We start from the raw sequence: 26,362 nt of genomic DNA, 5'->3' as shown, positions 1-26,362 counted from the left end.
AACAGCAAACAGCATTGGGAACATCGCGTGTGTTTACAGCAGATGTTTGTTGAGTATTAGCAAGAAGGTCGACATTCATTTGTGCGTTGTCTGAAAACATCCCAGGTCTCCTTGCTAGATCTCATTCATTCACATTACCCATGGCGTCCACCTGAATTGCCCTCGTTAGCTAAAAGGTGCCCTGAAGCGGTTGCGAAAGCTCGCATTGCCCGAAACCGATCCTATGCGGTGTTTCTGATTTTTTTGCGGCGATCGCCACCGAGCTAAAAGCTGAAATGACAACTAAAAGTCGCGCTGCTGCAGTTACCTGACCTTCTGCTTTTGGAGTGTTTGGGCTTGTGGGCCCTGCGGAGCATGTTGGGGCGAAATTCTCACAAGAACTCAAATAAATGCCCTTTCAGATAAAAAAACACATTTGGGGGGGAATTGATGACAGAGAGAGTCATTTTTGTTCTTAAATATTGATGCATGAAGAAAAAATTGGGCTCCAGCAGAAGGGTCACTTTTCTCATCCAGGATCAAAAGGGCAGGTGCTTGAGCACCACTAGCGGCCTATCTGTGCACGAGCCTGATAACAGCCATGCTCATTCAGGGTACATTCATTAAAATGGACGCCCTTGATTCCTCATATGGAGAGCCTACTGCACCGGCCTAGTGGTGGTGGTGTTAGAGGGTGCATCCCATGAATACACCTGCAGATCTACTGAAATGTAAGCGGCAAGCGACAAGTTGAGATCTGAGGTGTCTAGGTTTTGTGTTTTCGTCCCTCTAACTTCTTTATTCCTACCCTCTACTTCGATGTCATTTTCAGTGTCCGCCAATGACTGTGACTCCGAAGAGAACGCGGAGCTGACCTATTACACCCTGAGTCCGGACTTCACCATCTCCCCTCACGGGACCATCTTCCCTGCAGGGCCTCTGGACTACGAAAGACCCAACCACCTGTACGAGTTCGTAGTGATGGCCGTTGACAAGGGGGAGGTCCCCCGCACCGGAACAACCACAGTACGGATTCGAATGGCCAACGTCAACGACGAGGCGCCAGAGTTCTCCCAGCATATGTAAGTAGCATTCAGGCTCCACAACTGGTGTGGATGGGGCGCGATGAAACTTTTACTTGTGTGGGATTGCTCCGTGCTGGTGAGGGTGGAGCGCCGGAGGTTCCAGGAGTCCTCTGACATTTAGAATCATGTAAATACAGTAAATGAAATACAGAAAAAAAAATAGTTTCCGTGTGCAATTGAATCTTTTTTTTCAGATGTGCTTTGATCTGAAAGGAAAAGAAACACTAATTATTGAAAGTAGTCATCAGATGCAGCCACGGTTCAATTTAAGCCGCTGGCTGACGTAATGACTTTGTCAGGGCCGCTGTCCCTTTTATGTGATCTCCTCTCTATTGGATTTAAGTGATGGGTGTCTCTACCCCTTTGGTTTTCTGTCTCTATCACATGAAGACACCACTAAAATTGTGTGGCTCTACATTTAACAGGCTGATGAATCCATGGTGGAAATAGGAAAAAAAAGATGGACGAAATGATGCTGAGAGACACACAGAGACGTTGGGGAGAGAGAGCGAGAGAGAGAGAGAGAGAGTGGGGTTGTGGGCGAGCAAGCGCTTTGTCAGGTCAGCTCCACACAGCTGCCTCCCAATTCCACACTGCAGCTGCCGCTAACCACAATTCCAAGTGATGCTGTGGTGGCTGCATGTTTTAATTGGTTGATTTTCTGGCACAGAAATGGGCAGAGTGGTGAGGCGGGGTCAATCAGCCATGCCCACCAGCGGCCTCAGGAGGCCCCGGGCACGCGCTCTCGCATGCCTTTGTGTGTGTCTGTGTTCTGTTATTGAGAAGGTCCCTGCACAATGTTGGTTTGGACAGAGTGACGCAGTTGTAAAATACCTTACCGCGTCAGATTGGCATGTGTTCATGTTGTTGATGGTGGGTGAGTGTGGGTGTGAGTGTGCATGTGAGTGTGCGTGCGTTGGGTTGTATTGATCTACTGACGAGCGACAGCAGAATGATCGGTCAGTTATTTGTTCTGGTGGCCTCGACACTCTACTGCACAATCACAGATGTATAGCTAACGCACACACATATGCACAAAGTCATCTATGCATGCACACACGTGTGCGCTCGTGCTAATGCTTTAATATGCGCACGCTCTATGGGCAGGAGTGAGCAAAAACATCTCGTATGTTTTTGAGCAAACAGATAGCAGGGGCAGTCCAGGAGGAGGCAATTTACGAAGGTAAAGTCCCTGTGTATGTGTGTGTGTTTGTGCGTACGCAGGAGAAACTGCACTCGTGTGTGTGTTGAGTCCATGCGTGTGATGGACTGAGAGGAGAAGACGGATAGAAAGAGAGAGGCAAGTCCATAAAGAGAAACATGGTCCTATTTCTTCCTGGAGTTGTAAGCTTGTGGTGATGAGCAATGCAAGGGCGTTCATTGATGGGGATGCCCAGTATATGAGGTGGGGGGCTTGACGCCTTCCTCCGGGAAAAGTCAAACACTTCATTTCCTGCATTCTGGACAATGTGAAAGCACTTTCTATCTTCGAAAGGTCTGCCCCTCTCAGTCTGATTTCTTTTGCTGATTAAATTAAAAGATTGTGTTTTTAGGCTTTTTCTTGCATTTCCAAGAAACTTGGGAGCACATCTCTGGTAAACACAAGATTTAGAGCGGTGCTTCTGAATGCTTCTTAGTAGAGAAAATAAGGTATACAGATCTGTCCATTAAATCAACTAATCATTTTATTCCTCAAGAGATATCTTACAGGGCTCGTACGGTCATGGAAAACCTGGAAAAGTCATGGAATTTTAAAATAGTCATTTCCAGGCCTGCAAAAGTCAAAATTTTGTTTGGAAGTTTTGGAAGATTTGTTATATTTATATGTTCATGTGGCTCATTTAAGATAAGATTGAAATAATTCATATGGTTTTAAAGAGACGTTTAAAATATGAACAGGACGCTCTCCTTGCATCATAAATAATTCGCTCCGTGGTTGTGTGCACCTTAACTGAAAAGTTCAGTGGCCGTAAAGACAGTAGCTCAGGGTTCATCCCCTGTGCGTGTGCATTTAACTGTCAAATCTCTCAATATTTCATCCAGAGGAGAAACTGTGGTTGATGATCATCTTTTGTTGTATAAATCCTAGATTCTACATTCTTTTGAATTCTGTGCTGTGAAGATGTCGTTGGTCACGACCACCAGGGTGAAAAAGATGGACAGAAAGGGGCCGAATGAAAGTCCTTTTTTCCCCTTCGGTTCTACACTCTCGCTCTCAGATCTTCCTCTTCGCCGCATGCCTTCCCTTCCTGGGGAGTGACAGAATAGCCGCCTCTCATCTATTCGCTGTCACTTTGCGAGCTATCAGGACCCTGTTACTGAACCTACCATCACCTGCCTGTTGCCACGGTAACCACCCTAGCAGCTGCCCCGCCCCCATTGGATATGTTTGCCGGGGTTCAGTACAGGGACAGTTGATGTGTAGTTGTTTAGTAGCTCATGAAAGGAATCAGAATAAAAATGTCTTCATGATTCGCTGATTCTCGATGTCCACCCACACACGCGGGTGGAGGGAACATGATGGAGTGCCCTCTCTGGTGCACTTCCAGTGGAGATGACGTAAAGTTCCTGCAGCCGAGCTTATCAAGCTTTACGATCTAGCAACGTACGGATGACGTTTACGATGACAAGTTTAGCGGTTACCGGTTACCCCACTGAAACTAGTAATCATTTTGAAAAACAGACAACAGATCCTTCCGACAGGAAGACAGAAGCAGGCGTCTCCATATTTATTCATCAACAATTAGTGGGCCAGTTGAAATGAAAACTGTCACGCTCTGATCTTATCAGCTGCTCCGGCTGGCTCTCCAATTAACTTGAGCTCTCACACCTTGATGGAAAAGCTTTCTTCGCCTGACTTGTACGAACATCTGCATGAGTCTTACATGTGTAGTTGAACACAACAAACAAAACAATTATCAACAGCCAGCGCTACGTCAGGGTGCACCTCCAGGTAACATGTCAGCATCCCCAGCAGTTGCTGAGACATGTAGAAGAGAAAAAAGCAGCAGAAATGTTCTGGCTTTGCAGAGTAGCGCATGCTAGCCGCAGCCTTCCATTATCTCGAGAGAATACGGTCATCTCAGTCAGCTGAGCACATTGATGTTTGGAGCTGTGTGTTTGAGCAAAAGAACAAAGATGCTGTTGGATTTTTGGGAGTGGGAAACAAATGTCTCACATGCAAACCTTCAGTTTTTGGTTTCTGCAGCAGGGAAACGGCCCTCTGAAGTTAAGGCCATGAAGCACTACCCCCGTTCACCATTTTACATTCAAGTGCACGTGAGCTTTCCCCTCCGGCTACCTCACCAGCAGCGCCATGGACTGCTGCCATACGGTGGAGACGGCTGATTAACGCCGTACCGACCCGTCGATCAAACACTGAGCTCTGTGAGCACAAACCGTCACTAGTTTCCTGAACCTGGATGAGGCCTGAGAGGCCGGTTTATGCGATCAGCAGTGCTCCTAAAGCAACTGGAATACTTTAGCATTCATACAGCTAACCAGGGTTCACCATCAGTTTCCTTCACCTGTGCAGGTGGATCTTCAACTGAAGCCGTTAAACACGATGATGAAGGTTGTTGTTGTGATCATGCTAAATACTAAACAACATTGTAGATACACGTTGTGCCTCCATCACTGTTGAGAGTATAAAAGGCAGCCAGTGTCAAAGTGGGTCCATCCTCAACGGCACAGTTAGCTCTGTCCTTATGAAAAACAAGAGGACCGAAGGGTCGCACAACACTACTAGGTACTTGTTGTATACTTCAATGTTATATTTGTATTTTCCCTCATGTGACTGTCCTTGTCCTTGTTGGATCCGGCCTCCGTGTTCTGTGTGAACATCATTACACAAATACCATCCTTCACAAAAGGTACTAAAGATCAAACAGATCAATCTTTTAAACTCCACCAGGGTAAACAGACACGGGGATATGAACAAAGAGACTCTCATGAACCCGCCACCTCAATAAGATGGCGTACTTTAAAATGTCAGAGTATTTTCTCTGTACAGAGAATTCCGCTGCGACAGTCCGACGGGAAGATATTCCAGCAAATAAATAAAACAATCCGTAAGCAGCAGTCGGATCAGCTGACTGTCCTGGCCCTCTAATATTCAACACACACATACACACTGCATTACCACCTGTCTTCCCTGCATGCTCCTTCATCAGGATGAACAAAATGAAGTCAATAATTTAATTCTGTAATTTATGTACACAACTGACGTTGGGCTCTGGCCTTTAAGGGACACTATTTTTTCTCCCACTGGATCAACAGATTCAAAACAAACTAACACAAAAAGTGAAAAAAAAGGTTACCAAATGAATTAGTGTGTGGCGGTGTGTGCGTCTGAGGCGGATTTCAATTTGTGGCAGCATTGATCCGGCCACAGTAGAGTAGTGGCGGAGCCCAAATGTGATTGCAAAAGGCCTCTCGCTGCTGCTCGACTGTGGGCCTGCTTTGCTTTCCTCTTGGTGATTAGTCCTGATCTCTCTCTCTCAATAGAGAGACACTCACATGCACTCCTTCTTGCTGTAGAAGCCCCCAAGCACCAGCTGGAAAGCATTAGAGACACATTTGTTCGGTTGATGTTGGTGTCAAAGTCAAATAAGCCTTAAAAATGTCGCAGACACAACCTTATTAAAACTTTTTTGATGTTTGAAATTTTGATGTTTATTCATGAAATTATTGACATCATCTTGAGATTTAAATGAAGTGATCAGTAATGTGCGTATAAGTCTGCTTTTACTTTGTTCTGGAAATGATGTTCTGCATTTGTCTTCTTTTAGCCCTGTGATTGGCTGGCGACCAGCCCAGGGTGGGATAGAATCCAGCCCCCCCGCGACCCTGTGTCCAGGATATATATATATATATATATATATATATATATATATATATACACTCACCTAGAGGATTATTAGGAACACCTGTTCAATTTCTCATTAATGCAATTATCTAATCAACCAATCACATGGCAGTTGCTTCAATGCATTTAGGGGTGTGGTCCTGGTCGAGACAATGTCCTGAACTCCAAACTGAATGTCAGAATGGGAAAAAAAGGTGATTTAAGCCATTTTGAGCGTGGCGTGGTCAGGCGGGCCTGTCTGAGTATTTCACAATCAGCTCAGTTACTGGGATTTTCACGCACAACCATTTCTAGGGTTTACAAAGAATGGTGTGAAAAGGGAAAAACATCCAGTATGCGGCAGTCCTGTGGGCGAAAATGCCTTGTTGATGCTAGAGGTCAGAGGAGAAGGGGCCGACTGATTCAAGCTGATAGAAGAGCAACTTTGACTGAAATAACCACTCGTTACAACCGCGGTATGCAGCAAAGCATTTGTGAAGCCACAACACGCACAAACTTGAGGCGGATGGGCTGACAGCAGAATACCCCACCGGGTACCACTCCTCTCCACTACAAATAGGAAAAAGAGGCTACAATTTGCAAGAGCTCACCAAAATTGGACAGTTGAAGACTGGAAAAATGTTGCCTGGTCTGATGAGTCTTGATTTCTGTTGAGAAGTTCAGATGGTAGCGTCAGAATTTGGCGTAAACAGAATGAGAACATGGATCCGTCGTGCCTCGTTGCCACTGTGCAGGATGGTGGTGGTGGTGTAATGGTGTGGGGGATGTTTTCTTGGAACACTTTAGGCCCCTTAGTGCCAATTGGGCATCGTTTAAATGCCACGGCCTACCTGAGCGTTGTTTCTGACCATGTCCATCCCTTTATGGCACCATGTACTCATCCGCTGATACTTCCAGCAGGATGATGCACCGTGTCACAAAGCTCCAATCATTTCAAATTGGTTTCTTGAACATGACAATGAGTTCACTGTACTAACATGGCCCCCACAGTCACCAGATCTCAACCCAATAGAGCATCTTTGGGATGTGGTGGAACGGGAGCTTCACGCCCTGGATGTGCATCCCACAAATCTCCATCAACTGCAAGATGCTATCCTATGTACTATGTTGTCATTAAAATGTTATGAAATGTTATTACTTATTTGACTCTTGCACATGTCCCCTGTCATCACTTGTCAATCACTGCCGCCTTGAGGGGTCAAACAGCTGAAACGTAGGAGCAATGCTGCTGAAAACACCGAGGGACGAGGCACAAAGAAGGCCGGACCTGAGCCGTCAATATTCCCTCAGTACAGCAGACCAACACAGGCCGCCTTCAGCTGTTGTTGTGGCCATTTCTGGCTGTGCCTTGTTGTAAGACCAATTGGCAGCCAACTCCATTTGGATCTATGATGATTAGTCCGTCTGTATCTGTATGAGTGAGTTGAGTTACTTCGGGGAGGCGGGACAAAGGAGGCTTAGGCTGTGTGCCTGAATTCAAGCGCACGGACAGCCTTTGTAATTTAACCTTCAAATTGCAGCCAGAAAAGCACAAGGTGGCCTTGTTCTTTGAGGTGAGATAAATACAAGCAATTTTTGAATGATCTGTCAGAAAGCCTACTTAGAGTACAGGTTTAAGCCGTTTGATCAATGCGACCTATGTGTCCTCAGAGAAAACGACATAATAAGAAAACGCCGCACAGTGTCTCCCCTTGCCTGCGTGCGTATTGATCCGTGCTCGGCTTGCAGACTGCTAGCCGAAATATCTCAAAGGCTGCAACAACAGCCGCACAAAACCCAGCAAAGTGGTGACAGGCCGCTGATCTTCCCAGACAGAACTAGTCCAACAGTTGTGGAGGCAGAAAGACGGCAGTGAAAGAACATGAACACAGCGCTGGGCTCCTAATGAGAGCTCCGTGTTTTCAGCGAACACTAAACGGGCCGTGTCACCGGGGCGCTGCGTGGCAGAGGGGTGTGCGTTCATGTCAGGCTGTCGACAGACACCCGACATTCCTTTTCAATTAGTAATGAGTCATTGAGAAACAACAGCAGAGTACATCTCCTTGTACCTTGAAACGGTTCATGCACAGAGACGGTTATCGGTGGTTCAGGTTAAAGCGAGGACCAGTAAAACATCCCTACAATCACTTTAAGGAGAAGGTCAAATGGCATTTAACACCCTACTGAGATGGTACACTTTTTCAATAAACATTACTGACAACTGTTAGGAGTATGAGGATTGTGCTCAGCAACCACGGTATTCATGAAAAAGTATTTTAAATGTCATTTTCAGTGCTGTAAGTATTATTAAAATGATTCAGTTCATCTCAATGTGAAAATACCAAGACGTCTCTGCAATTAAGAGCCCATTTATGGGCTTTGGTGGACAGCAGAAGTGTCCCGGACTAAGAATTTATTTGGTTAGATCTCATTTATTTAATGTTGTTTTTTTCTCATTGACTCATCATTTAACAATCATTTAACAATCATTTATCATTTAGTTTGTTTCTCAAACAAATTAGATAGAAGTAACTTATCCGTCTACACAGTAAAAAGCCGCTTTGTCTGTCCGTGGGTGTGGCGCTGTCCGTAGTGCTGAAACAAATCACAGCTTAATGAAGAGACACTTTTTCTTTGCCCGCTAGCTTTTTCATAGTTATAAATAACCTTTGGTGTTGGTTCCGCGTCAAAAACACATCCATTTCTTGTCATGGAAACAACCTTGGTGGAGGTGTGCGCTCTCCAAATCCCCTTTTAGCTGCTTGTGCTTTAGCAAAAGGAAGCATTGATTTTCAATATGTTTCAATTTCTCTATTGTAGTTATGAGCCATGACAATGACCCGCTTCTCATGAAACTGAGTGAAAGGGTGGCGTGGGCCAAGGAGGCTGCTGTATTTTGGAATGGATTGGCTCTGGTGGAGGTCTGCGTGGTCGCTGAGTGACCTTCAATATTTTTGAGATGGTGACACATGTTTTTTTTTTTAAACCAAGAGAAGCTGCTCTCGGAACGTGTATATTATTTTTATTTTAATCAAAATGAAGTTCAACCCAGCTAGTTCGAATGCCATGTTGTCAAGGTACTTCTTAACGTTTAACTATTAACCCCGGGAGCTTGGCGTGTTGTATTACGCAATAATATGGGCTATTGCCCAGAGGGCCGTGGAAACGTGTGCCGGGAATGTCAAGTGTGAACCGCTAAGTCAACAAGGTGGAAAGGCCAGCCTTTCGAGAAAAGTTCTGCTTTCAAGCACATCCGTGGTGAGATAGAGTTCAAAGCTGAAGTTCAAAGTGCTACTCTTGAGATACTCTGACAAAACTAAAGGAGAATTTGAGAGCATGAAGCTGAGCTTTGGTTTGGTTTGGTACACGTCTGCTGATAAGAAATGCATGTCAAGTTTGAATGGGTTACATGTACATATGTGTATGTATGGGTCCATTTAGGTCCAATATATATATGAAGTTATTAGCTTGCGTACTAATGATGCATAATGCTCAGCTCAAGGATGCCGACGTTCCCCTCCACTGCTACGTGCATGAACAGCCATACGTTTAAACTAAAGAAGTCTTTATATGCCCATTAAAAATCCTCCTCTACTGTGAGGCACACACTCCTCTCAGATTGTGCTGTGCTGAGAACAATTCACACCTTGTGTTTTACTGTAGAAGTACCAGAGGAAAAAGGAAGCTCACTGCTCCACGTTCTCACTTTGAAAGCTGTTAAATTGCAACCACTCAATGATGGAGGGAGCCGTGGAAGATGGTGGGGTAGGCGGTTAAAAGTCGTCAACGAGTGTGAAACTTTCTTCCTGTTTTCACTGCATATGGCGGTTACCCGAATGGTATCTGAAGGTGTTTTTCATTTTTCAGCACTCTGCCGGTCTGTGTTTTTCTAACTGCTCAGGGACTGATCAACACCTGCGGCTCCCCGCGAAAGCAACCCGCAAGCTGGTGTAAAACCAACCCGACGATGCTGCTTTTGAAAAAAAAAAGGATAGCTGTCACATTAACGCATGACATTTTAGCATTGAGTAGAGCTCTGGTGCATGGAGGTCTGTTCGCTGTTCACCGGGGAACAAAACCACTTACCTCATAAGCACGGCCCAGTTCAGCTGCACACGTAACATCCTATGAAACTTGCTTTTCTCACAGTCACTCTGCAACACTCTGGTCCAAGCAGGAATAAAATCACTGCTAGATTGACATGATGTTGGAAGTAAGGAATGCCACAAGAGGTGTGATTCATGGCTGACGCCCTATGGTTGTTACAGGGGGTAACAGTGTCTCCATACTCTTATTTGAAATGCAAAGATGGCTTAACCAAAAAAGAGTAACAAGGCTGTAATAGAGCCTTGTTACTCTTTTTTGTAAGGCCTGTAAATAGATTTGCTTGAGACACATTTATGATTCAAATCTATCACGGTTTTAGTGAGTATTTTAGCCATATGTACATTAATCCACTGGTTAAACATGAATCAGATGGAATTGATCTGAAACAGCAGCCAGGACTCGTGTCTCCTGAAGTGTGGGCAAGCTGTTGATTGTGTGTGTGTTTCATCAGATATCGGACCTTTGTCTCCGAGGACGCGGGACCCAACACACTCGTTGCCACGGTGCTGGCGAAGGACCCTGACGGGGACGGGATCACGTATGTGATTACCACAGGAAACGAAGAGGGCAACTTTGTCATTGACAGCCAAAAAGGTACCACTTTTTTTCTCTTCTCGACTGCCCATTCGCATTCAATCCAAAGTGTTATTGGTTGTTTTCCATGTTCACCACTTACCAAGCATAGCAATCCACTGACATCTTCCCCTGCGAGCCATGCACCTTTGTGGAATGGGTTAGTTTGGGACAGCAGGGTTGCTGTCACAAAAAGATACAGATGATAGAAGTGAAAATAACAGACTTCAATACAAGAGCCAGCAGGGGTCCGTTTCAAGTAGGAGGTTTAACAAACTCTGAGTCAAACCCTGATTTACCCTGAGATGGGAAAGCACCCCCACAGTGTGAAGGCAGCGTGAATGGAGCCATGATATTACGATTTACCATGGCAACAACCACAAACAGTACTTCACCCTTATTGAGCTGGAAATATTAATGCAAGCGTACGGCGAGTATGAACCCGTAATTAGAAAAAAAAGCAACAGAGAGAGAAATGGCGTGGGAGAAAATTGCTGCTCGGGTCAACGCATAAGTTCCAATATAGTGTTGTCAGTTAATATTTAAAAAATGGTACAATGGTATTGGACCTATAATGTATTTTATTCAGGTGCAATCCTGTGGAACTCCTCTTTAATGCTCTCACTGGTTTGTGTCCAGGGAACAAAAAGCAAGGCACACCTTTCTCACGGCTCTGCATACAGCAGCTTTACTAATATTCTCCACATCACCGATGTTGTAACGGAAACTGCCGTTTGCAAAAAAAAAAGAATCTGCTCGAACGTGAGAACATGTCCACGATGAGTGATGTCACTTATATGAGGACGGGAACCTTTTTTTCACGTAATTTACTTGGTTATTACAACGGAACGATTGTTTCCGAATTCCTTTACTTAGTGGAGTTTTTTCATGAACCTAACAATGTTCCAGTCAAAATGGAAGTTACTCTAAAAATTCTTTATGATGCAACAAACATGAACATCAACATGAGTTGCGGGCTTTCAGTAGTAAAACGCATCCAGTTAGTTTGGGATGCTTATCGTGCCAAAGCTCGCCTGGCGTTCCATTGCACTACAGCCTGCAACGTCTTCCAGCAGATTAAATTACAAATGTTATTGTTATTTATGTCATTTTATGAATCATATGCGTCCCCTATATGACCCGTCTTGCCCTATTATTAGAAGAAAGCAGAGAAGGTGCTGCTCAGGAGCCTGTTATTATTGAGCCATTTACTCACGCTTGCCTGGAACTCTGAAATCTACACAAAGATTGCCCCCCCCCCAGTTGTTTACACCCTGCTTTGCTGTCAGCTGCCTGCTCTATTTACATGCAGCGTATAAATGTAAAAGCTTTGCCGTTTGTCAAGCGGGCCTCGGCGCTTCTTGAAAGGCTGCTTCATGTAGTGTGTGTCGTATAGTTTTATTCCACCCTTCCGTGGGGAGGGATGCCCCGCCAGCCGCCTTTCCTCCGTCTGCTGTTTGTCAAGGTTATTTAAAACCTGACAGGTCATGCCAAGGAGACGCTAGAATGATCAGCCATGGTGAGCGTCTCCACCGTGTCTCTGTGACAAAATATCATCTATACACATCCCGACTTTGAGGCAGGTGCAGCGACGAGAGCCAATATGGAATAGGAAACGGGAATAATGACGCTGTGTGTGTGTGTGTGTGGGGGGGGGGGGGGGGGGGGGCGGCAATTTTCCAGTGGTTGGACCCTTTTGTAAATTGCAGCCCCCTCTGAATCTGCATATCCCGTTTCAAGGTATTCAATGACTTCTATAAATTCAATTACTCATAACTTAGAAGCACCATTGCCTCTGTTCAGCAGCAATGCGTCTCCCGTCAGTGAGGTCGGTGTACACGATGGTGGTCATATTATCGCGCAGTGAGAAGACGTGCGGCTTATTAGTCAGATGGTGGCGGAGGCTTGCTTTGCCAATTATACTGTGTTGGCTCTCCTGTGCATTTAGACACATTGACCACATTTCTGCCCGTCATCCCTCATTAAAGGTTTGCTGTTTACTTGTTTTTTCTCAGACCGACGAGCTCGGTATTAAAGTTTGATGTAGGCAAAGTTTTACATCCGTGTGGATGGTGGACTGTGTGTTAATTCCCCCCCTTGCGTTCTGTTTATTCTAAAATTTGGACAACAATGCTTTATTGTAATTTTGTGCAAATTGATGGATTTTGCATCACATCTGTTAATCTGCAGGTTGACTGTAATTGGTGTGTATCAATGGACGATCACATCATGCTGCACTACTGAGTAGGGTAACTAATGGAACACGGTTGTTTCAGCGTGACTGATCTATTGATCAACCGTAGGTTTATCAACTGAGCCGATAATCAGCCCCTATAATGATGACATAGTCCAATCCAAATACTACACGTGTTCTTCACAGCAGACATTTTCAGTTTTATCTCATCTCATCTTCGGCCGCTTATCTGGTCGGGTCGCGGGGGCAACAGTTCCAGCAGGGAACCCCCAAAATCCCTAACAATCTTACTGGGGGGTCCCCAGGCCAGTGAAGAGAGTCCTGGGTCTTCCCCGGGGCCTCTTCCCAGCTGGCCGCGCCTGGAACCCCTCCCTAGGGGGGCCGCCCAGGGGGCATCCTCACCAGATACATAACGTGTGGTTTGGAAAGAAAAATCTGTATATTTTAAATGTATAAATAGTTAAATAAATAGTTGATCAAAAATTCTTCTTGGATGACAGCGGCTCAGTCCGTTGGGTCAAAGCCGGGGGTAAAACATCCGCTGCAGTTAGTTAGTGAAATCCCACTGTCTTAAAAGCCACCCAAAGGATATTTTGTTACAAATGGAATTGGGATCAACTGCTTGGCCTGCTTGGTCTGCACTAATACTTTGATTTTTACTTTACAACCATCATAATAATACTGTGTGAGCCCTAATAGCAAAAACACTGTATCTATAAGTAGGATTATTCAAGTCAGGTAAACCAGTGATTATGCCACACACCCCACACAAGCACTTAGTCGCTCTCCACACACAGCATAACGCTTGTAATATGAACGTCCTTTTTGAAAGAGCCCGACATTTGGTCATTAAAACTATTTTATGGCTCTTATGATGGGAGGCGAGCACGTTAGATTTGGCCCACCCTCTCCAGCCCACCGAATCCTCTCTGTCGCTGATGAAAATCCTTTGCTGCCTCCTCCCCCCTCTTGTTGCCAGCGCATCTTAAATGTCCGACAATCATTCAAGCGATTTGTTTTCCTCCCTCTCCATGTTAATTTGCTTGTAAATCACCCAAGAATAGAGTGCGTATCCATGAGATTTAAGATGCCCATTAGGATCCGAGCAGGCTGGCCAATATGACGATTGCGCACTTTCTATTAAAACCCATAAATACAGAGACACCCGCTCAGTATTTACTGACGGCAAAGGAAAAAGTTCTGCTGCAAATAAACAGGCTTCCATCATTTGTTTAGGGTGATTTTAGAGAGACGACATGAGAGGAAGGCAGTTGTGTGTTTGGGTAACCAGCGACGGGGTAGAATATCGTCCTGTTGTCTCGTTGTTCTATTATTTAGTCTTTCTTTGACTCCATCTATTGAGTTTTTGCCTGATGTGGAGAGCTGAGTTTGATCCCGCCTTATGTAACAAACCCACATTGTTCTGCCCTCATTCTTCTCCCTGGTTCCCCGTGGCATCGTTATAGTCTCTGTCTCTCCTCCGCTTGTCCACTTCCCATTCTCTTCACGTGTCCCTCTTCCAGCTCCAGACTCCAGTTGGCATGACGCTGACTGGAGGAAGCACCCGGCCCCCCCGCCCGCCCCTCACCCCGATCACACACCACCACCATCCCGCTTTACCCCTTAGTCCTCCGCGTTGCCTCTCACCCGTCCCTCGCCTCACCCCTCTACTTCCTCTTCCTCCTGGCTGCGGTTCATGTGAAGTGACGTCTGCTCACTGACCCCCGGGGAAACATCTTCTCCATCTCCAACAAGCGCTGATATGTGCTGGCTTCGACAGCGGCAACACCAACACACACAAAAACATTTGCAGACATGGAAAAACACAAATCCTCGCACTGTAAGTGCGCACACACACACACACCTGAGATGCAGCCATAAACAAACATGTGCATGTATAGAAAGGAGCATGTACTGTATGCAGACCCACACACAGGGCCATAAACCAAACCACAGGGACACATATCTAGTAGATCAGAAGAGACGCTCGCTGTATGCTTTGTTCTTGGAATACCCTAAAACCTTTTCCATGTCCCATTTCCAACCACTTACCCGGCATGTGCTGCTCTCATCTAAGGCTTTTAGGCCCTGTTAGATGTTTATGCCAACCAGAGGCAGAGGATCGGACTGCAGGGCGCCGCCGGTGCTCCCTGTTCATGTCACATAGTGAGCGGGCAGCAGCCTCTTTCTTGCTACGTGTGTGTGTGTGTGTGTGTGTGTGTGTGTGTGTGCGTGTCCGCCTACTGCCTTTACTGAACTGGTCACATTTATCCGGCCTTCTGTCTCAATTCATTAAGCATGAGTGCACTCCGCGGCGCTGCCGACTCAGCGTGGGTGGAGAAAGGGGAGGATGAAAGAGTGCTTTCTCTGTTAATGCGTCTTATACGTGTACCTAGCGTTCCATGTTTTTTACTTGTAATTCATGGTTCTAGTCAGCTTTCTTCTTATAGAAATCCAAATAGAACCAATTCTACTGCTATTTTTTCTCTCCACCTTCAATGACAACTTACCACTTACTACACGTACTGCTACTGATTGAAAAATGCTTACAGCTTACTGGAATCATCACCATCGTTTTTTTCAACGCTTTAGTGTATTTTGGACAATCTGCAGAACACACATCACTAGTCTTCATAGGATGCTCTTGTGTGAACGGCCAAATGTAAGGATCTCATTTGATGAACTTAAGTGCTAAATAATAATTCCATATGAAATTTATAGACAAATAAATATATATTTTTTCACCTATACAATATATTTAAATGCATTTAAATAAATACAGATCAATCATATTATGGAAATAGTTTGACCAGAACTTGCATGTTATCATTAATTTAGAGTACTCGATATACTGTAGAGTTCATTCACCTCCATGTAATCGGGCTGTACACCGAAATAACTGAATATCATACAAAAAGCTCTTTATCTAGCTAATGCTTAGACAAATTCTAATGACTTCCGTCCCTATTACCCAGTGTAAAGATTATTATTTATTTTTAGATGAACATTTTGTACAGATATTCATGTCCACAAGCCCCCCCCCTTACACCTCTATGACATGAATTGTGTTGGTTTCAATTGAATTATCTCAATATTATTGGATAGACTTTAGGTACAAACATTCATATTGCCTTTAGGATGAACTGCGATCCTTTGTTCAAATACCTGCAAAAGTGGTGTTTTGCCGAGGTGTACTCGGTTTTTACCATGTTGACTATTTTGAACTGCCGAGCAGCGTAACTGCGTTGTCATTGTGAGCCGGCTGATATTGGCATTTCGTTGAAAGTACTGCTTTTGTTATTTCGGTGGATCCCTCTAATGTGTTTATGCCTGCTAAGCAGAGCTAGAAGATCTTCATTATATCCACAAGGATACCATTTACTGCATAATCAACACCAACTTGACCACCTGCTGCTCACAATAATAGCTAGTGGAGATAAAAGTTGATGTCCGTGGACAGATTATGTAGACCCAAGTCAGTTGCTGTTTTTATAGCAAAGAATATCTCTAGTTTTAGTCTCATTGTTAACTATTTGTCACAATATCTCATAAGCTCATTTTACAACGATACCCCTGTCAACACAAGCCACGCACCGTACAATAGCTTATTTGGGTTTGGATAATAATGGGATCAAACCATCCAGGCCCGTCGCTCTAGAGGATGGCAAATTGCTTTTTTATTGTATTAAAGGTGTTTACAGGTGAGAGATTTGGGCTGAATACATCTAGCTGCTGCGACCGCCAAACTTTGAATGAAAGTCAGCAACACTAGTCTGGAATATAAGCCTATAATTAAAAGCCTTGCCAACATGAAAGAAAAAGCACTATGAATTCCATGTGCATAGTAGTTTATGCAGCTATTTCTTTAACTGAAAACAGCTGTAAGGCAGCTTTGAGTGTAGATGTTAGTTGTTGGTTTTCTCCATACAGAACCCTAATAAATAGATTCTCAGTTAAATACTGAGATCTGCTTTGATCTTAACAAGTTTCATTGTGAATTGCGTCTGCATCGTGTGTCCTACTATTATATTGTACTGAAAGATTCCTGTGCAGCACTGCTTATTTTAAATGAGCTGGGAAGCTAATGCATAATGGTGGTCATGGCCACCAGCTCAAAGTACAGATTAATATATAAATATATACTACGGCTGTCAATAGATTTTCTTCTAAAAACTAAATCTTACAAGTCACGAGCAATCACTTTATAAAGTGTGTATTTTAGACACTGTTGTTTAATTGTTAATGTTATTTTAAACACAAAACTACACACCTCTGATCATCTTGGAGGCAGAATTCCAGCGGGTGGAACATGTTGAACTGGCGACTCTTCCTGCTGTCCTCGTGCACTTTGCTCTCAACTCTCCATCATTTAACTGCTGTGTCTCTCCCCACAGTTAGGCAGGACGTTTTCAAACCCCGGTCTTTTATGGACACTGTGGTGGTCCTCTGCAGGGTAGATGTTGAGATGGAAGTAGCATAGCTGCTCACCGTGTGAAACACGCTTTTGCATGTTTTCACACGCAGTCACGCCACACATCCAATTTCTCACGCTTAAAATAAAATAGGACTTTTGTCCGAGCCGCGGACCTCCAATGTCCCCAACGGTAGGTAGAGTCCGCCCCCCGTCGGCCATATCGTCCGCGCAACCCCCCGTCGACTGTTTGGTCACCCCCAACAAAATCCCACTCTAAGGGTTTCTGAAAAGTCGGCAGCTCTGAAGTAGGCTGGCAGCTAGCTTAGCCTAGTAGCGAAGTTAGCAACACTGGACACCACGAATTTGGCCCGCGGGCTGCGGGTTTCACACATGTGGTCTAGGGGCTAAGAGGGGAGGATGAACACTACTCAGTCAAAGAATATGTGAAATGAAGTCAAAAGTAGGAGTAACGGTTTTAAATTAGGTTTAATTACATTTAAGACGGTTAAGAAAATAAAAAGGTTCTATGAAGTGGGAGAGCTTGGGAGTAGTGGTTGTGCCAAACAAATGGAAATCAAGACAACAAGGGCTGGCTAACTACCTCTAGGGAAGAAACAAACAAAATGGCTTCCCTTACTTCTCTGATAACGGCCACCAAAACAATACAGAGGGCTCGCCGACCAATAACCTCATGTTTGTAGACCTACGTGAGTGCACAAATGTCCAGGGTACCCAAACTTACCTACTGTCCTCAACCTCTCACCGCAAACCTGGGCCCGGTTCCTCGTACGGGGTTCAACTAAGGCGATCAAATGTCCGATTATCCAGCTCAAATTACCGAGATGATTGACATCAGGCTATCTCGGTTCCTCGAAGGAGGATCGGTGCTCAAACCGTCTCGCTAGTTGGAACCAGATGTCATCAGGATAATCGCGCGTGCGCGTCTTACGTTAGAAGGCGGAAGATCACCGAAACCAGGATTTTTTAACAGTATTACAGCAAACTGTTTTTTCCCCACTGCCATTAGAGCCATTAGAACAGCTGAGAGGACTCTCTAACCTAATCCACAACTGGTCTGCACTTCACTTACTGTTACTGTGCTGTTATTTATATTGCACACATTTCATTTAATAATTTTTTTTTTTACAATCTGCTCAGTTTTGCACTTTCATCCTTACCTCATTTCTGCCTTATTTTATTATAAAATTGGTCAGCACCAGAATTTCAATACAAAATAACCTTAATTGAGTCATATAATCATGGCAAAAACTGACAGCGCCCCCCCACGAGGCTACAAGCCCGAGTATCGCACACAAGGTAACGTTATGCGTGTTGGTAAAATGTAGCGGCTCGTTTTAAGTGACTCCTCACTCTAATCAATCAGATTATATTTCTTTAAATGTGTCTGCTTTCAGGAGGCTTCATGGATGCATCATCCTCCAATGAGAATATTGATCTCAACTCTTTCAGAACATGTAGATGAAAACAAGCCAAAAGAACCAAATTGATACGAGTGAATAGGATATATGTATCAGCTTATGTATCATATGTATGTGCAGATGACCATATAGAACTAGGAGTTTTCCTATGTGTGTGAATGTGTATGGGAGAATCATTGTATTTTCATTGTTCATAATCAGACATTTGATCAATTGAAGCAGTGAAATGTGGAACATTCAGAAGTTTATTAAATGACAAATAAACCAACAGAACTTTACGAAGAGCACGACATGCAGCGGCTTTCTAGATGTTCTCTGCAGTATGAGAGACACTGTGTGAGACATGAGAGTGTGTCAGACAGTGTGTGAGAGAGTATGAGAGACAGTGGGAGACAGTCCGTGGGACAATATGTGAGACAGTCTGCGGGACAGTGGATGTTCGGCTGCAGCGTGTGGTGTTCATCGCGTGACGTTTCGGCTCGGAGAAATCTTCTTGTAAATAAATGATTCCTTGTCCTCAGCATCTATAGCGCTCGTACAGGACGTCATCGCGGCTAAACGGGTCTTTGTGATCTCGAAGAAGTCTCTTCCCATAAAATGTTAATCTAACCGATATCGCTCCTTCATCAGTGAGGAAGTGAGCTGCCCTTTTTCTCCGGGGGAGTGATAAACTAATCCAGCAGCTCAAATGAACCTGCGCCGGAGCAGGTTCAAGTTTTCCATGTGTTGCTATGGTGACACTGACACGTAACAGCGCCAATGTGAGCGTGGTAAAAACAACAAACATACAAACAAATTCTATGAATGAGACATTTCTCCAGGGATATATCGATCTTTCCCCGTTTGACATCTGCTTCTTTTGTATGTCCCAGATGCATGAGTGCAATCATTACGATTCTTAGAAATATCACAAAATGTTAAAATGTGCTAGCAGCGTTTTGCCTGAGAGTTTCACTGATGAGCGATTGCAGAGCTTTTATTGGGTTGATCCAGAGAATGTTTAATTTAGGTCCCGCTCGTAGGAGACATGAAGGAATGCTGTCGTATATATGTCAGTGGTAAATAGTGGTAAATATGAATTATTAGCCAAAAAGGTATGACAACTCTGTGCTTCTCATGGAACAAAGTGAAAATTGGATCGACTCCACACAACGTATAAAACTGTAAGTAGCTTGACACTACATGCATGAGGTGTATTTGTGTTAAAACACAGACTGGACTCCAGAAAAGGCACTGTGAAATAACAGAAGGCTGTGTAAATTGATAACATACATACAAGCTTTTGCAGGACATCCCCTCAGATTCCCCTGCACAAAGAGTGCTTGCTGACTGTTGTCGTCCCGTGAAGAGGATAAATGGCCGCCTGTCTCTATTGCCTCAACATCTGTAGAAGTATTTGCTGAATATAAACGTTCATTCGCACTTGTGGGTATTTGAGCCCCCGTGTGTGTGAGTGACATACACATTGTAGCAACCAACGGGTGTGGGTGAAATGACAGCACTCAGATGCACGACTGGCTGCACAAAAAATGGGTACGCTTTATTTCAAAGCACAAAAAAAAGATAAAAGGACAAAACAGGTTCTTCCTCTTTTGAGGGATCGGTCCAACGTCCAACCAGGCTGCCCAAAAAAGCCCCAGCGTGACGCCAGCTCCTACTCACGTCTAGTTCCCCAGGCTGTTGGAATGGTTGGTCCTTTATAGTGTGGCCAACCTTCATCAGCCACATGAGCTGCACCTGGGCCGCTCGTTGTCTCCACAGGGGGCGGGGCCTTTCCCCTTTTGGTCACCTGACCTCTTGCTAGTCCAGGGTGCTGATCTCCGCTCCTGTGCAGTCTCTGTCCAGGGTGCTGATCTCCGCTCCTGTGCAGTCTCTGTCCAGGGTCCTGATCTCTGCTCCTGTGCAGTCTCTGTCCAGGGTCCTGATCTCTGCTCCTGTGCAGTCTCTGTCCAGGGTCCTGATCTCTGCTCCTGTGCAGTCTCTGTCCAGGGTGCTGATCTCCGCTCCTGTGCAGTCTCTGTCCAGGAGTGCTGCGCTCGTGGGTTGCCACAATGTGACAAGTCTTTCTTCATGCAAAGCGTCCTTACACCTTTAAAAGTGCAAATTAAAATCATCTTTTAGCCTCTCTCTCTTATTTTTATCTCTCTCTCCCGCACACACACACACACACACAGACACACCCACGTATACCCTCAACCATGGACAGCAGTGCCAGAGAAGTAGCCATCGTGACAAACACCTCAAGGCGCACACCCCCTCCATGGCAATCCTCCATCTCTTGTGCAACACACACAGAAAAGCAAACAACAGCGACATACTGTACATGTGTCGCTGTGTAGCTCCAAAAGGATGAGCTGGTACAGCATTAGCTTGAGTAGAGCAGCAACTCTCCTCTTTGCTTTGTGCAGTTTTCTTTGTCAACCATTTCCAAAGCCTCAGCTACAAATACACTTCAAATCTTTGGCCAGCATGAGTCATGCTAGTTTTGTAGCTGTGAACACACAATAGATTCATGCGACGTCTGGTTGCTATCTGTCTCATCGCTTGCTTTGGTCTGGCAAACCGAGATAGAAGGATGAATGTTGCACGCACGCAGACGTATCGGTGATAAGCGATCCCAAGGTCTCTCGTGTTACAGAAAGCAAGTGAGCACACGACAGCCACAGCACCTGCCCCTGTCTCCGGAGATAAGGAGGGTGTAGTAAGTGTGGCCGCACTCTCAGCCCACACACAAACACACACACACACACACACACACACACACGCACACGCATTTTCACGCCAGCACACGCACAGAGTAAACAGAGAGGCAGAGGGCGGGTTGAATGCAGAGCAGAGGAGAGTCATTCAAAGCGGAGAGTGGGATGCAGATGAGCCGCCTACACCGGACTGGGTGACAGCGAGAGGGAGGGAGGGAGGGAGGGAGGGAGGATGAAATGGAATGTTGGCGCTAAAAGGCAATACCAATCAATTTAACTATTCATGTGTTGTGCAGGCATAATTAATGAAATCTCTCTTGCAATAAGAACGTTTTTGTCCACCAGGAAGTGCTGCCTCCCTCTCCCCCCTCATCGCTTTTAGAACAGCACAGACTGTTTGATGGTAATGTGGGCGATTTTCCACCTTTGCTCTCACTTAACTCTGGTTGATTGCGTTGCTTGTTTCCTCAGCGGCCTTTACTTTTTAGGCCTTTGAGTTATCGGATCTACATCGCCAACAGTTTTTTATTCATTAGCGTGGTTTGATACATACAATGGTCATTGTCTGGCATTTGTGGAGAGCTGTCCGTGAGTAAGTGGATCTAATATTTATCTCAAACTGAACTGCACTGAAGCAAAGTGAAGATAAACAACGCTTATGAAACAAGGCTTGTCTTGTAAGCATTGCATCATGTGAAATACAGTTTTCACAGATATTCCTCTTTTTGATGCCGTTGGAGAGTAAAGTTCTGTATGTGCGCCTACGATCGACTGAACACGGTGACTTACATTTAGTATTTCAGTATGAGGCAGAGCAGGGAAATAGAGATGATTATAATAATGGAAATTCTGATAACTTAAAACACTGATGAAACCAATCAATACAGAAGTAAAAAAAACAAACGTTTTAATAATGTAGAGACAATTATAATAACAGTCATGAATAAAATCAGGAAAATGACCACGGAGAAGCCAGTGCTAAGCCCATTGCTTTGCTCCTGCCAAAGTCCTCCAGGACATGAATAACTTCTAGACAAGATTATAACCTGCGTCACGGAAAGTGGTCAACTTGTTCTATAAAGGCTTAAGTACCAAATCTTGTAAGATATTTGTTTTACTTTTTGGGGATTTTCATATGCTCTTGCAAGTTTGTCTCCTTAAAATCCATACAAGGAAACATGTTACTGTTACATACACAATAATACCAACTCTGTTATCTCAAACTAGATGGACACATGGTTCCAGTTTCGTGTTCATTAGCTCACTGGGTGTGTTATTCCAATGTCTGGCGGCAGGTTTGATCCGTCTGCGCTCCAGCCCGCCACCTCACCTTCAGGGCGTGGAATACGTCCTCAATGTAACGGCGGAAGACGACAACGCCTCAGGCGGACCTCAGGCTCTGTCATCTACAGCCCAGGTCATAGTGGGGGTGGACGACGTCAATAACAACAAGCCTGTCTTTGAGAAGGTAAGAGAAGCAATGGTGCCCTTCAATCGTACAACCTTTGGTTTACAACCGTGTTTCAGTGTGAGCTCTCTTGGTGGCCATGCCATTTATTTCTCTGCTTCCCGGCCTCCTTAATACATCTCGAGGACTTGTCACTCATTTTTCGTGTTTCTATCTCTGCCATGTCACTCTCCAGCATCACCCCTGTTTGCATCCTCTATTTATTAGCCTTTATCTTTCTTCTCTGGAGGAGCAATTGGCCGACTTGACCCTCGTCTCTCTGCTACATCATCTCAGCCTTTTAATTAAAGCTTCGAGGGATGTGGGAGAAATCCCAACCGGCCAACTCTGGAAGAGCTACGTTTCCATTCTTTTTTGCTTGTCATGTCTCCATTTGAAATGAGCTCACTCGTCAAGTCCCTTGTGGTAGCACAAGCCAAGATGAGGCGCGTCTGCTGGCCGAGTAAACCCCACTCACTGTGTCCTGGGGGAGAGCGATCGCCAAAGCGCTTCCTTTTGGGCTCCAGCTAGTAGCAGGAAGACGCAGAAGGACAGGTCGCAAGATGAGAGCAAAGAGAAAAGAGAGAAGACGAAGAGGGGTCCACAGTGTTTCATGTGATCTGTATGCTTGAATGCCTCCCTCAGGATCTCCTGCTGGCATCATACTCCAAATTTGTGATTCATTTGTTTCTTTCAGTGGGAATGATACTGATTGCAATGGACAAAGAAAGCCTGAATACAAATAATGCATGAATGAATGCACATACAAAATATGAGGAAAGAAAATCAGACTCCAGGGGCAGATGGAGGAGAAAACTCTGGACAAATACCAATGTGTATTTGTGTGTCTCTGGTCAAAAATGGACTAAGAAATTGAGGGTGGAAAAGGCTGTTCTGGAACAGGAAATTGAGAAGATTGGCAGAGTTGGTTTCACAGTTAGTAGAGATATCCAATGTATTGTGTTTCCTGTCACTGGCAGCCAGTAGCAGGACACCGAAGCAGCAAGGCCCTTAATCTTGTTTTGATACCCAATCTTATATAACAGACTAGTCTCTTTGGAACTCTGAGCTGGATCAGTGGACCGAGACACAAGGGGCGAAAGGCACACTGAGGTGTAGGAGTACATGGAGGCGAGATCTCTTGTGTCAAGCCAGATCCTGCACTTTACCGGAGGCAGAGATATCAGGCAGACAGATATTAACCTTCAATAGCCCTGCGTACTAGCAACAGCTAGTTGATACTTCTACAAGCGGATTGTCCAGACGCTACTCATTCAATATGAATATCAGCGCCTTTATCAGAGTCATTTATAAGTTCTGTGTTTACGTCACCTGCTTAGTTTTTAGTGCCACAGCAGTCATTGGCCTCATGTTCCCCTAAATGAAAACTGCTTTAAAGTTATAGAATCTAAATTAAGGGAAAAGAGAGGTGCTGTCAAATGTCTTCCTCTAGACGGCCGGTACCCTGATTCAATGATATTGGAACCTTGGGAAGCTAAATAAGCCAAAATAGTTCAGTCTTCTTGTATCTGCGATCTCTTCGTTCGGCCACAGGTGAGGAGAGGAACGTCCTGGTCAATCCAGAGCTTTTCCTTCAAACAGCTCCTTCTTTGGCAGTTGGCAGTTTGGCTGTATCGATGACGACTGCAGTACCTCTCTCGTCGTGAGCAAGACCCCCAGAAACTTAAGCTGCAGCCAAGTACATGGTGGTAGACTGTCTCCCCGGCTGCTACACAGCTGTAAACCATCCTGGAAACACTCTGAAGGCCACCGTCTGATGAAGCCAGACTAAAGTCTGATAAGAGATGCACCTGTTCCTTGACATTCGGTCCGTTTCAAATCACAGAATTATTGACCAGGAATCTCCTTGTGCTTAGAATTATTGTGGTTCGTTCAGTATGTTGTCGTTGACTGAGCGACTTGTTCTTCTTGAGGCCTCTGACACATTGCATGAGTGAAGGCCTGCGTGCACATCTTCATAAAAATCCTTCTATATTTTCATGCTTTGAAGCAAAATGTTGAGCTCTGGAGGCAAAAAGTCCTAAAGCTTGTGATTAATTCAGATGGAAGCGTAAAAGAGGCAGAAGAAGGTAAACCATTGTTCCATGATAGAACAATCCAGGATGGGGTGCAGGGGATTGGGAGAAATGGAAGAGGCAGGAAGGGAGGGAAGATAAAAAGAGTTCCTTTGTCATTAGTTGGACGTCAAAGCAAGACATCAAGCAGCAGCACTGAGGGATTCCTTCCACTCCTCGGTCGGCACATGAGTGTCAGCAATCCAGCGAGACGGGAAAAAAGAACTTGAGAGCGAAAGATGAGAGACCAAAGGGAGAAAAGGGGGGGGGGGGTAGGTAGGGGAAGTGAGTGAAACCCAGGCAGCGTGTAAATGAGGATAATGAAGCGCTCTGTGTGTCTGACAAGTTCAGTGATTGACAAAATCTTTGAGAACCCAAACACGGAGCAGCTGCCTCGCAATTCACCAAGAACTGCAGGCGCCTAATGAATCTCTATGACGGCTCGAAGGGGGAGTGTGGCTGCACCCCATGGAGAGGAGGGTTCCTGTTCCACGGCTGGATTTCATTTTTTGGACATTTTCTTGGGAATGTCTTGTTTTAAAAATGATAGCAGTTGATAATTATACGATTTCTTTCATGTTCAGGAGTACGTGGTGCATATTTATAGTGGAACATTATTATTTGTATGCTTTCAAATAGAAACAACTCAGATTGTGTATCACACTGCAGCAGTGAAACACAATAACCTGTCAGTTGTTTTATGTCTCTCTGCAATCTCATACTGGATTGGCATCCTTTATGTGTGTCTGAGCCATTAGTCAACCCCTTTCTTTCATATTCTTTCGTTAATAGACTTCCCCAATGCTCTTTTGACACATAAAATCAATTCAGACATTTTAGCATTATAAGTAATTGTAAGATATTGTTCAAATTTATGTTACAATCTCTCACGGTCATGCTTCTGTATTTAGCTCGAATCATTTTACGGTGACTGTTATGAGGTGAGGTGGACACGACTTGGAGAAGGAGAAACAGCCTTTGTTTCAGTGCACATGGTTTTCTTCAGCTAGCAAGCAAAAAAACACACAAGCCCGCTCATGCACTCCCACGTCTTTTTTCTCTATTAAAAAGAAAATTTGCAGTTAAATCCCTGTAATTCATTTAGATTGAATTTAAGTTTAAAGGTGACATAGTTGTTGTTGCACATACTTACACGTGAATAGGATATATTATGTTTGTGGAACATCTGTCCACCCCGTCTTTTTTCACTTATCGGGTCGTCTACCTCCTCCACTCCTCTGTCAGATGAGAATTCTCTTTTGCGTTATTTTCTTTAGTAAAATCACAAAAATGGCACAAGAACAAAAGGTTTTACTCTGCTGACAGAAATCGACTTGCCTGATGTCATATTTCTTTCCAACTGCAGCTGTTTGCTGGTACACTGCTGAGGGCGTACAGTGAAGTGTGGCGCTCCACTTGTTTCGGGCAGAGCTAACAAAGATCAGTGTTTCATGGTCACCAAAGCACAGTGAGCACATCAAAGCGCAGATATTCAGAGCCAATG

The 26,362-nt window shown here is 44.7% G+C and overlaps 1 protein-coding gene across 1 annotated transcript in view; it reads left to right on the top strand.

Moving 5' to 3' along the window:
• The window catches only part of LOC120807643 (neural-cadherin), a 285,961-nt gene that overhangs the window by 136,804 nt on the left and 122,795 nt on the right, over nt 1-26,362 (top strand). The window contains exons 6-8 of the mRNA XM_040159884.2: nt 812-1,061; nt 10,469-10,611; nt 22,632-22,804. Coding sequence (XP_040015818.2) covers nt 812-1,061; nt 10,469-10,611; nt 22,632-22,804 — 566 coding nt within the window. The remainder of the gene's footprint in view (nt 1-811; nt 1,062-10,468; nt 10,612-22,631; nt 22,805-26,362) is intronic.

The sequence above is a fragment of the Gasterosteus aculeatus genome, chromosome 12 (assembly GCF_964276395.1).
Source record: "Gasterosteus aculeatus chromosome 12, fGasAcu3.hap1.1, whole genome shotgun sequence".
Lineage (NCBI taxonomy): Eukaryota > Metazoa > Chordata > Actinopteri > Perciformes > Gasterosteidae > Gasterosteus > Gasterosteus aculeatus.
The sequence above is the reverse complement of the archived record's forward strand: the minus strand, read 5'-3'. Positions and strand labels throughout refer to the sequence as shown.